At 42.9% G+C, this 13106-nt stretch overlaps 2 protein-coding genes across 4 annotated transcripts in view; one reads left to right on the top strand and one right to left on the bottom strand.

The window, feature by feature from the left end:
- The window catches only part of CATSPERT (catsper channel auxiliary subunit tau), a 53023-nt gene that overhangs the window by 27138 nt on the left and 12779 nt on the right, over positions 1–13106 (top strand). The window contains exons 10-14 of the mRNA XM_084817698.1: positions 2790–2904; positions 5675–5750; positions 7091–7137; positions 8857–9267; positions 11990–12056. Coding sequence (XP_084673824.1) covers positions 2790–2904; positions 5675–5750; positions 7091–7137; positions 8857–9267; positions 11990–12056 — 716 coding nt within the window. The remainder of the gene's footprint in view (positions 1–2789; positions 2905–5674; positions 5751–7090; positions 7138–8856; positions 9268–11989; positions 12057–13106) is intronic.
- The window catches only part of STRADB (STE20 related adaptor beta), a 35266-nt gene continuing 30969 nt past the window's right edge, over positions 8810–13106 (bottom strand). For all 3 annotated transcript variants that reach the window (XR_014785465.1, XR_014785466.1, XR_014785467.1), the window contains exons 13-14: positions 12839–12967; positions 8810–9063 (exon numbers count right to left, since the gene is read on the bottom strand). The gene's annotated coding sequence lies outside the window, so the exon portion shown is untranslated. The remainder of the gene's footprint in view (positions 9064–12838; positions 12968–13106) is intronic.

Here is a 13106-nt window from a genome sequence, read left to right as displayed (position 1 = left end):
TGGCAGCCGGTCAAAAGACCGGCTGCCGCTCCCGCCCTGGACGAAGACCCGACGAACTGCCAGCCGGACCCGCCGCCGGGAGGGACATTTGCCAAAGGTAAGTCCCGTCCCGGGGGGGGGGCAGGGGGGGAGAATTTCTCCCCGAAACTTGTTCGGGGGGCTGAACACGTTGGCGCTCGGCCCCCCGAAGTTTCAGGGAGAAATTCTCCGCCATCCCTACTCATGATAGTATGCCTTGGAAGCAGGAGACAACCAGCTGACTTTGCCCTGGTACCCCGGGAAACCCTGCATTTTCATTAATAGTCTATAGGATCTGATGCAAGAAATGACTAGGATCCTACAAATGGCTGCCTCGGTACAATGTCCCATAGAATGTTGACTGTTAGTTACGCTACTGTATCAAATGTAGAATTACGTGTGTTTGTTTTAGGCGATTTCCCCACCCTTCAGCACATGTGCTTGCCTCTCAGGCCAGGTAACAAACTCAAAAGTTACAATATCAACAGTTAAACAAAACAACAGCAATGCATCAGCAGTAAAAATACAGCAGCCAGATTTTTAAAAAAAACCAAACCCAACATTTTTACATGCCTAGGAAAGTAAAATATAGAGCTTCCCTGAGAAGCAGGGCAATCAAGGCAGCAATGTGTAAGATGCAGGGTAAGAGGCCTAGTATTGCCTTGCATAAGGTACTGTAGACCAGCCTTCCCCAACCTGGGGCCCTCCAGCTATGTTGTACTATATCTCCCATAATCCCACAGAGAGCTGGAAGTTGTAATCCAAAACATCTGAAGGGAACCAGGTTGGGAAAGGCTGGTCTATAGACGATAGACTTTGCCTGGCACCAAAAAGACATGAGTTGGCTCCAGGCAAGCCTCCCTGGGGAGGGTTTTTGGAAAGGCATAACCAAAAAAGCCCTTTCCCTGATAGCCACATGCCTAACTTCAAAAGACAGGGGAACCCAAGCCATACAGAGCTTTAAAGGTAAGCACTAGCACTTTTAATTGGGTTCCGAAATGGACCGGCAGCTAATGAAGCTGTTGGAGCGGCAGTGAGATCTGTTTGCAGTAGCCGAGACCAGTTAGTAATGTAGCTGAAGCCTTTTGGACTAACTGAAGTTTCAGAGCAGTCTTCAGAGGCAGTCCCACCTACAGGGTGTTATAGTACTCTAGTTGAGTTTATCAGAGCATAGATAACCATGACTGAACCAGCTTTGTCGGGGAAGGGCTGCAGCTGACATGCCAGCCAACGCTGATGACAGGTGCTCCATGCCACAGATGTCACTTGGGCATCCAGTGACAAAGCAGGATAAATAAGCATCCCCTCGCTCTGGATGTGGTCCTTTAGGTGGAATGCAAGCCCATCTAGAAAAGGTTGATCACCACCTCCCTGGGCTGACAACTCACCAACCAGCAGTATTTTAGATTCTGTCTTGTTCAGACTGAGCTTCAGTTAATTGGACCTTGTCCAATCCATAACTGATTCCAGGCTCCAATTTATCTCTTCCACTGCTTCAACTGAATTAGATGAAAAAAAGAAATAAGAGTTTGGTATTATCACTGTAATGGCACCATACCCCAGATCCCCAGATGACCTCATTCAACAGCTTCATGTAAATGTTGAATAGCATGGAGTGATAGGACCCCATAGCATTAGCAAATAGGGATGGGAGAACCAGGAATGCTCTTAAGCTCACTGGACATCTCCAGACTTCACCTCAAAGCTTGGTTTGGCTTGCTCGTCTTCTTGTTTGTGGCCTGTTTATTCAGTTCATTTCAGTGGGGAAAGCGCATTTTTCAAAAGTGTACACTTTTCCTCCGTTGACTAAAGCATGAAAAATAAATTTTAAGGAATGTGCGTTTCTTAAAGTATACATTTTTCAGAAATGCATTTTTTTTAAGTGTATGTTTTTCAAACGCAAACGCATTCAGGAATTTGCGAACATTTCTGGAGAATGTGCATTCCTGTTTGGAGTTGCGTGCAGGGCATTTTTGAGTGATTTGCAAACTGAAATGAAATTCTCATACATCCCTATTAGCACAGCTATGAAGCTGAATAGTAGTCCCATAGCACCATCTTCTGGAAACGTGCTCCAGATAGGAGTTGAACCAGCATAATGCAGTGTCACCAGCCTCCCTAGAGAGCGCTCTGAGAGCATGGAGAGCTTCTCCTCTGCAGAAGCACACCATGGTCAAAGGCTGTTAAGAGTTCTGGGAGAATGAACAGGATTGCATTTTGTCTCTCGAAGCATAAGTCATGGGGTAACCAAGGCAGTTTCTGTGCCCAATCCACTCCTGATCAGATTGAAACGGAGCCAGATAATAATATAATCAAAAGGTGCCTGGAGTTGCATGGCATTTGCGACCAGCTGATTGTTATTACAACCTTCCCGGTCCATAGGAGATTTCTTCAGGAATGGTCTCACAAACACCAATGTTTTCAAATGTATTATACTTACAATATGCTAGGATAGCTAGCCTAAGTTATCAGCAACCCTATGTATAACCGAGTTAAGTAAAAACAAAACAAAGCCCTTAGTTTTAAGACAGCTTGGTATTTATTCCCAATGACTTCAGTAGGATTGGTTTAACTTGCTTCTGTGTTACTCTGCTTATTGCATGATTGTGGATTGGACAGGTAGTTTCAATAGAATTTAAGCATCTCAATTCCAGGTATTTTAGTTTAACGGTTTCACGGATTGGATCAGAATGTAATATTGTCCTTCTTTGTTAGCTAATGGCAAAGAAATGTGCACATCTAGACTTCTATTTATTTACTTTGCTATTTAGACTGGAAAGAATGAAAAATGAATATCGGAATCTGAAAACGTGGCGTCAAAAGGCGGATTATTTAGACCAACTGATCTTAAAAAGGGGACCAAAAATAAGACCTGGTCAAACAAAGGTAATTTTGCATTTAAAAAAAAGACCAATACTGTGAAACTGACTAAGGGCCAAACTGTGTGTGAAAGTTGTTGTTGTTCAGTCGTTCAGTCGTGTCCGACTCTTCGAGACCCCATGGACCATAGCACGCCAGGCCTTCCTGCCCTGCACTCTCTCCCGGAGTGTGCTCAAGTTCATATTCATTACATCGGTGATGCTATCTAGCCATCTCGTCCTCTGTCATCCCCTTCTCCTTTTGCCTTCAGTCTTTCCCAGCATCAGGGTCTTTTCCAGAGAGTTTTCTCTTCGCGTTAGGTGGCCAAAATATTTGAGCTTCAGCTTCAGTATCTGTCCTTCCAAGAAGCAGTCAGGGTTGATTTCCTTTAGGATGGACTGATTTGACTTCCTTGCAGTCCAGGGGACTCGTAAGAGTCTTCTCCAGCACCACAGTTCGAAAGCATCAATTCTTCGGCGCTCAGCCTTCCTTATAGTCCAGCTCTCACAGCCATACATTACTACTGGGAAAACCATAGCTTTGATTAGACGGACCTTTGTCGGCAAGGTGATGTCTCTGCTTCTTACTATGCTGTCTAGGTTTGCCATAGCTTTCCTCCCAAGGAGCAAGCATCTTTTAATTTCATGGCTACAGTCACCGTCTGCGGTGATCTTGGAGCCCAAGAAAGTAAAATCTGTCACTGCTTCCATTTCTTCCCCTTCTATATGCCAGGAAGTGATGGGGCCAGATGGCATGATCTTAGTTTTTGTAATGTTGAGTTTCAAACCAGCTTTTGCACTCTCCTCTTTCACCCTCAACAAGAGGCTCTTTAGATCCTCTTCACTTTCTGCCATTAGGGTGGTATCGTCTGCATATCGGAGGTTGTTGATAATTCTCCCGGCAGTCTTAATTCCGACCTGTGATTCATCCAACCCGGCGTTTCTCATGATGTACTCTGCATATAAGTTAAATAAGCAGGGTGACAATACGCAGCCTTGGCGTACTCCTTTCCCAATTTTGAACCACTCGGTTGTTCCATGTCTGGTTCTTACTGTTGCTTCTTGACCCTTGTACAGGTTTCTCAGGAGACAGATAAAGTGGTCTGGTACCCCCATCACTTTAAGAATTTGCCACAGTTTGTTGTGATCCACACAATCAAAGGCTTTAGCGTAGTCAATGAAGCAGAAATAGACGTTTTTCTGGAATTCTCTTGCTTTCTCCATGATCCAGCAAATGTTGGCGATTTGATCTCTAGTTCCTCTGCCTCTTCGAAACCCAGCTTGTACTTCCGGTAGTTCTCGGTTCGCATACTGCTGAAGCCTAGCTTGTAGGATTTTGAGCATCACCTTGCTGGCATGTGAAATGAGCGCAATTGTGCGGTAGTTTGAACACTCTTTGGTGTTGCCCTTCTTTGGAATTGGAATGTAAACTGACTTTTTCCAGTCCTGTGGCCACTGTTGAGTGTTCCAGATTTGTTGGCATATTGAATGCAGCACTTTAACAGCATCATCTTTTAGGATTTTAAATAGCTCAGCTGGAGACAGTTCTGTAATTCTTCTTGATGTGAGTGTGTGTATTTTTAATTTATAAAAAGCAGCTGCAGGCATCTGAAAACTGGGAGTGGAGGACTGGCTGGCTGGAGGGGCTGCTTAATCCTTTCCCCTCCCGCGGTTTGTCTACTCAAAATCCTCTCCTCCAGCTCCTTTCTTCCTCTTGGAGATAACGATACAGTCCCTGGGAGGGAGAATCCTAGAACTGCCTGCCAAGTGTAGTTTGGCCCCTATTTACAGTCCATCACAGCACATAATTAAGTTGATTTAACCACCACAGACGATTGTGATGGCCCTAGCATAGATGACTTTAACAAATAATTAAACTAGCTTTTGGAAGAGGAGAGGTCTATCAGTGGCTATTAGCTCTAATAGCCAAAAATGAAGCCTCCATATTTAGATGTAGCACCCATCAGATTATCAGATGGTAGGAACCAGCTACTATGGGTGGCTGTCATATGTCTGTCCTGTTCAGGAGCTTCCCACCTGGCAGCCCACTCTTGGAGAACAGGAGAATCCCCACCACCACCGTTTAACCCAGGCCATAATTGTTTACAATCTTATTGCAATGATGTCTACAGACCAAGGCTATATACAGATCGTACTTTTTCAGATTGGTATTAATTTAGAGCTTGTTTGTTTATTCCACCCATTAATGCCCATGATTGTGGACACACTCTCCACCCTCATGCCTGGATTAGTTTTGGAAGAGGTTTTAAAATTTTTCAGATGTGTACATGAACGGGCATGTGTTCATTCACATATGAGCACTAATAACCTTTAAAAAATGTGCAAGTCAGCCATGTCTACCATTTAAGGGCTTTCTCTATTTCTCTCTCTCTCTCTTTCCCTATGGGAATTAAATTGGCTAAAACAGAAATTGCTGGCTAACTAGAATAGCATTCAGCTATTCTAATAGCAGTCCATTCAGCGATGCGCGTGGGAGTAGGATAAATGGCTATAATTAAGAATTAACAGACCCCCCCTGTCTCCACAACGTGCACATACACAAATGTAGCAATGCTATTCCCATCTCTACGCTTTTCCATCACATTTTTGTAGCTATCAGGCATGAAATACTACATTTTATTTAATTGTTAAAACCTATAAAGTAGTAATTCCGGAAACAAGTTAAAAGATAAAAATCTACTATGGGTTGCTAATTCTAATTATCACAGCAGGAAGAACTTTATATACTGGCAAGCACTGTATTTTTCACTTAATTTTTAAACACTTTTCCCCCCAAGGTGTCTCGATTCAGAGAAATTGTTGGGAGGATACAACACCCTCCTGCTCAACGAAGTACAGCTTATTCTTCCTCAGGTTTAGTGATCGTGTATTTTTCATATTCATATTTTGAGTGGAGGGTGGAGGGGGTCATTTTGTAACAGTTACTGTGCAGTGTATACTGGCATTTGTGATTCCAAACTTCAAAATTACCGTATTTGAAAATGGAAAGAGTAATTGACTTAACATGGCAATAAGCTTCTTAAAAATAATGATAATAAATAATAATACAAGGAATAGAAATCGTTCTACTCAGACCAGAAGTATGTAATTAAAACTGTGGAGTTAGTTGACAGGAGGCCACCTGAAATTCATCTGATCTCACTGAGCCTTCTGGCTTCTCAGATGTTATACATATGTGGCTGATAACATCTCTCAAAGATAGTATCAGCCCCTTAAAACTATAGTGGTCATCTGAAAGAACTGACCCAATGAAGGAAAATTGCCAGGGGTCCCCAGCCTTTTTTGACCCATGGCCGCATTTCTAAATTTGAAAAACTGTTGTGGGCACCACCCTTACGTGGCTGCCATGGGGCCCTGGCTATTCATAAAAGACAACTTACTTGCCTAGGATGGAAACTGAGCATAAGCAGAGGTTGGGTGTGAGCCCCAAATGCTAACCAGGTATTTGACACGGCTTAACACAATAAGGATGCAATCGTATGCATGTTTAGACATGAAAAAGTCCGATAATTCCCAGCATAGCTAGCTGGGAAACGCTAGGAGCTGCAGGACATTTTTCTGTCTAAACATGCATAGGATTGCACCCTAAAATATTCATTTACTGGAAGGAAAACAGAGAAGGAGAAAACAGAGAGCTTCGGCTATTGGGCGGTATAGAAATGAAATAAATAAATAAAGGAAGGAAGGAAGGAAAGAAAGAAACCCGAAGAGGCTAATTTGCCAAGAAACTGAATGCAAGACAGAGGGTCTTGTGCCAAACCACATATTTGACATTATCACAATACCTATTTCCTAGAAGCAAAGCTGGTTAGTCAGATAAACAACCCACCCACCCCCAAAACACCCAAGCAACACCACCCCCTCACAAACATATAGCCTAGGCTACGGGTCCCCAACCTTTTGGGGTTTGTGGGTACATTTCGAATTTTGATCAAGGTGTGGTGGGCGCTTTCACTAAATGGCTGCTACGGAGAAGGCAAATTGGTGCATCTAAAAGAAAAGTAACTTGTCAAAGAACCTAAGTACAAGGCAGAGGTGAAATTGGAGCTCCAAAACACAAAGCCACTTTTTTTTAACTCAAATAAAGATGGCCTGGAGGGTAGCACTTTGCTTTGCAGCATGCCAGCTTCCCATTAAAACATAACTTACCAGTTTATTAAAATGTAACATTTTCTTATATTTTTTTTCTACAGCTTCAGAGGCAGTAATTGGGGAAGAAGAAAAACCAGCTGAAATTCAGGTATGGGTGTGCATTGTTGATAAATCATATTATAAAATAAACCTTCTGTGATACTGCTACAACTAAAGAAGTTACTGCAAATCACACTCCCAAACATATTGGGGAGTATAGACAAGCAGAAGCTGAAATGGATAAAATTCTGAAAAGAGACTATACTGGTACTTTTTTCTGTCATCAGACCTTTTTATATGAATGGGGCCTTGGTGAATATTAACTACAGCGTGGAAAGTTAATACCTGGAAATCAGGGTTACAGAACGTTTTTTTACCCTAAGGGCCTCATTGCCTTGTGGAGAAACCTTCCGGAGCTGCAAGCCAGTCAGAGTGGGGCTGGGGTTGAAAGGGGGTGAAGCCAGAGCCACCCCACACTCTCTTTCTCACACTCTCTTTCTCTGTCTCTCTGTCTCATTCCCTCCCCGCCCCTCCCCATCTTTCTCCCATTGTTTTCTCTTCTTCTGCTTCTCTCTCCCATTCCCTCCCCAGCTGCGGCGTGCACACACACACACACACACACACACACACAGGCAGCAGTTAGATATACAAAAAGGTACCAGTGAAAGCTTTTAGAAAGCCTAATTGCTGCCCTAAGAAGCAATTGGGGAGGGTCACATTACATAGGGAGGGGATGGTTGGCCCTTCCATCCCTAGCAGCACCCCCTCTTCCCATGCAACAGTTAGGCTTTTTAAATACCAATTGAGGGAGAAGGAAGGCCATGGGTGGGAGATTCCCTATCTCTGTCTTAAATGGTATTGTAATTGTAATTTGTAATATTTTCCAATTTCCCTTTTACCTGGTTGGGTTTTGTTATGGTTATAAATAACCGATCCTTTTTGTAGACTAAAAGCTACTGATATCAGATCCAGGCTACTAATTCAAAAATATTACATGGTAGAATCTGCCACTTCAAACTGGACATGGAGGATCACATTTTTAACACACCGCAGCATTACTAAACTCTGTCTGCATGTAAAAAATTAGTACAATGGGGAGAGAAATTCCACCATAACAGTTGCCTGATGTTCTGCTTTTCTACATTTGTGGAACTGAGAAAGCATTAAAAGAAGAAAAATAACCTACCTGCAATCTTAACTTGTAAATTCCATAAAGAACCTGACCATGCAGTTCTGCTTGAATTGTGGACGAGCTTTGAGTTACAGTGATAATTGTTCTGACTTCCTCTTCCTCCTTTCATGCACATCAAGGGACATAGGAATATAGGAGGCTGCCTTATCCTGAGTCGGACCATTCGTCCATCTAGCCCAGTATTGTCAGTGCTGACTGGCAGCAGTGGCTCTCCAGAGTTTCAGGCAGGATTCTTTCCCAGCCCTACCTGAGATGCTGGGAATTGAACTGGGGATTTTCTACATGCAAAGCATGTACTCTGCCACTATGCTGCAGCCCTTCACAAGGAAACAAATGCTATTTTGGTACACAAATCCATGAAATGCAGTGAAATTCCTAGCATTACATAAGGTTACTAAGTTCCTTATGTTTCTTCTTCAACAATGAAATGCCAAATTAATGCAGAGCTGCTTCTTAATGCTTGTCAAGAAATGTATATTTCATTAAAGTTAAGACCCAAATATTTATGAAAATAGTTTGCACTCCATCCAGACTACATTGTACTACATATTCTTTAAACAATGCTAGTGGTTATTATTCATTATTAACATTATTGTTGTTATTGTTATTATTTATTATGATTATGATTATTTACAGAAATGGGAAAAAGTTCCAGATGATGTATCTAGCCTGTATTTGCAAGTTCCTGCACCTGTGGCATCTTGTGAAGAAACTGATTCAGATGCAGAATCAGTAAAGATGAAAGGTCTTCATAAATCTGTTGAAAACACCCATCTTATTGCACCACTGACTGTAACATCTAGCACTACCTGTTCTCCAGGATCTTCAGATGGTGGAGAGAACCTGAGAGGGAAAATTATAAGAGAAAACATTCACCATGAGTCTGAAACGTCTCTGTCAAGTGGAATCACAGTAGGATTTTCTGAATCTGGGGATTCGGAAAGCCCTGCTCTTGCAGGTACTGGGAGCAAAGTGGTACGTGAGGAACTACCAAACATAGAAAAAAAAGAATCTACCATCGAATATCTGCCAGAACCACCAACACAGGTAGCTACTGATAATACGGAACATGTTCTAAAATCCATATTAGTGTAATACCTTTATTAGGCCAACCAAAAGGTCACCAAAAATGTGCAAGCTTTTGAGAGCTCCAGATCTCTTCATCAGGCAAAATGTTACAAAAAGCAGGTGTGGGGCGAGGGGGAACCTGACTTGGTGCTGAAATCATGGTGTCTGCATGATCACAACCTTGAGATGGAGTGGGGGATGATCATAGAATAGTAGGGTTGGAAGGGGCCTACAAGGCCATCGAGTCCAACCCCCATGATGGGTCTGCAGACCTTCATATAAGGCTCTAGCAGGTGGCGTGATGGTTTTAGGTTTCACCTGGAGCTGCTGGGACAAAGAAAGGCAGATATTTGGTCTCCCATTAAAAAAATCTTAACTATTACTGAGAAATGTCTCCATCTTGGGCTCCTGCTTCCAAATGAAATGCAGTTATTCAGCCTTCTCCTTTTCTAATGGACAGACTATTTGGACCTTTGATATGTCCATTCTTCCACTTTTGAAGTAGCTGCATATAATTAATAGGAGTATTCTCAAGGTGGAATCTGGAATGGGATTGTGGTAATGATACTATGACACTACATCAGTCTTTTAACTATCCCCTCAGAGTAGATTTTCACTACAGCCTTACATTGGTTTAAGAGTAATTTCCTTTGCCCAGGGAACCCTATGAAGTGTAATTCTGTGAGTCAGCCTGAGGATCTCTCACATAAAATTCCCACCACAATCCCCAGGATTCTTTGGGGGAAGCCATGACAGCTCAACTGGTGTTTTAAATGCACCAGATACATTTGCAGAATAGCTATATCAGCCTTGCTTTTACCTAGTTGCCTGGCCACCATAGGCAACCAGGAATTATACCCAGGTGAGGGAACGGGCTGCCAGAAGAGGGACAACATCCTCCGGCAGGCTGCTGCGTTTCTATGTTGGGTGTGGAGAAAGGCTCTTTGCCTGCTCCATAACCAATATAGAACTCAAGAGGGCTTCTCTCCTCCAGCAGCTGACTGTGTTTCCATACTGGATGTTCTGGAGGCAAGGCTCCTTCCTGTGTGTCCAGCATAGAAACTAAGAGAGCTGGCAGCAGTAGGAAGGAGCATTCTTTCCCTCTGTTGTCAGCCTGCTGTGTTTCTATGTTAGATGTGCGGTGGGTGCTGAAAGGTGTTGCACATCTAGCATAGAAACATGGCAAGCTAGTGGAAGAGGGGGCAAAGTGATCCATGCCTTTGCCACCAGCCCACTTGGTTTCTACGCTGGATGTTCAGGGGATAAAGCATGTCCTGCATGTCCAGCAAAGAAACACATTGGGCAGGCGGTGGAGGGATGGAGCTGTCAGGCTGCTTGGTTTCTGTGTCCTGGATGCTCAGGACAAGGCTTTAGCTCCTGTGTGTGTCTAGCCTAGAACCCAATGGCAATGATGGCGAAGGGGCGGAGTGATCCATGTCAGAACATCTGTGCTCAGCATAGATAGCAAGTGAGCAGGGGGAGGAGGCAGGAAGTGCTTGTTTTTAGCCTGCAAAATATTTTACCTGCCTGCATTTACTCATCAGAGGGGCTGACAAAGGAGGGATGGAGTGGAAAAAAACCTATTTGCAGGCTAGTAACTTTTGGAGGCTAATATACAAGGCTGAGCTATGCCCCGTCAAGCAACTTTTATGAAGAAGGATTTACTACATATAAAAAAAAATTACATATCCACAGCATTTTTCTTTTTCCCATTAATTATTTAGTCATTGTTTTATGATGGTTTGCGTAGAATAGTGATTTGCCACTATATTTCTGGCCATGTGATATCCTAAAATTCATAGGGTGGTCTTCCAGGTCCACAAAGAAAAGTGCCTATGCCTTTCTGGAATGTATCTGTGCTTTGTCTACAAGATTTTAGAGTACTAAAATAAAAGGAAAGTATATACAGAAGCATGTACAAAATACTGTGAATGTGATACACCTGCCACTACCACTGAGTAGAAGGGACCCAGGACAAAAACGAGCAGCTGTTTTATTATTATTGCACCATATATCCTTTGCAGACATCATATTTATGTCATGGTGGTTGTTCAAGATCACAGGGTTAATTTGGAATCTGTAAGCACTGAGTCTGAGATCCACGAGCACAACATACAGGGATCTTCCCCATTAGCCATCATGAGGGGTGGCCGGGGGCACATAGCGCTAGAACTAATTTTTGCCATTTTAGTTAGTAAGATGGCTGCAGGAAGTTACTATAGCCACTCCTTGCCAGTTTCTCTCCCCTCTCACTCCACTCATATTCCACTGACTGAAGCAAGTGACTTATCCCCCCTTTCCCCTTGAGCTACCGAAGCCCTTGAGCCAATATGATTAGACCACTCGCCAAGATTGGCGCTATCGGTCCATACAGGTATTTGTGTTCAGCACCTGTGCAAGTATGGGCTTCCATTTGCAGGATATTGGTTTGCCCATTAGAGTACTTGATAAATATCTTCATATGTAAGCAGGTATGTGTGCATGAAATAGATCACCAATTTGGAAGTTTATTCATAAGGTACAATTGCATGCATGGTAAGATGGAGATTTGCTCCCTTCTGGTCTTCTGCTTTCCATAATTATAATAATCTTAAGTTCATTACTTTTGCATATTCATGTGGCATTCTTACTATTACAAAGATTTATAAGACCAAGTGACTATCAATTTTTTTCTTGATATATTGCCTCCGACATTTCAAAGGAATCGCTTTCTAGGGCTGACGTTTCTGTGAAAGTCTCAGGCAAGTTGGTGGCACCTAAACCATCAGGTAAACAATATAACTTGTTAGCAGTAATCATCTGTTTCTAGGAGGTTAGGTTCTATATAAAATGAAGCAAAACGTGGTGTCTTAAGGGTAAAAAGAAAAGGCTCTTCACAGGTAGAAAGATATTCTACTTTTAGAGCATCTCTACACCAGCCTAAAATCCTGCATTTAAAATGGGGCTTTCTGCTTCCGTTTTAAATGCAGGATAACAGTGGACTCTGTTTACAGGTGCCCCTCCCCCTTTTCCTCCTCCTTTCCCCCCTTATCTGAGTCTTCCATATGTTTCATTATACAGCCACTAGATGGTGCTGTGGTCTAGCTCTTCTTATTGCCGGTCTCCTTCTTTTCATGAGGGAACTCAAGTCAAGCGCTGTAATTTGATAGCTCATTATCTCCAATCTTTTAAAAAACGAAATAAAGGTCATTTAGTGCAGGAGACGCCCTGGAGGTTGATGATGTCATCTAACTGACCCGCAAACTTCCATGAGTAACCAATCTCAATAGCAAGATAAAAGCTTGGTGTAAAGAAGCCGTTAATCTCTGGCTTATCCTGGCAATTGGAGACAAGAAATAAGAACAATATCACCAATATGATATCAGTTACTTTTTTTGCCGAATACATAGCATGTATGGTCTATATCAGGGTAGGCAATTGGTGGCCCTCTAGACATTTTGGCCTACATCTCCTGTCATGCCTCAGTATTGGCTGTGCTAGCTAGGGCTGATGGGAGTTGAAGACCAAAACATCTGGAGGGCCACAAGTTGCCCAACCCTGGTCTACTTACTTCTATTCCTTGTTCTGTTCTACTTTGCCAGTGGTAGGAATGCTGTGTCGATGGCAGGAACCACAAAGGCAATGAAGCTATTGCCATAAGACTGCATGGGACTACAGGGTTGTTGTTTAGTCGCTGCCTCTACAATAAGAAGAAACAGAGAAACAGGAAACACTCAGGACAGGACTAATTATATAGGAAGCAGTTTGGTGTACTGGGCCCCAAGAATAGCAAGTTGACAAAGTCATGTAACCCTTTCCCCCATGCAGCACAAATACTG

Source organism: Heloderma suspectum, chromosome 1 (assembly GCF_057233095.1).
Source record: "Heloderma suspectum isolate Gila_16-S chromosome 1, 16-S_ref, whole genome shotgun sequence".
In the NCBI taxonomy this organism is placed as follows: Eukaryota; Metazoa; Chordata; class Lepidosauria; order Squamata; family Helodermatidae; genus Heloderma; species Heloderma suspectum.
Note: the sequence above shows the minus strand (reverse complement) of the source record. Positions and strands in the feature narration are given on the sequence as shown.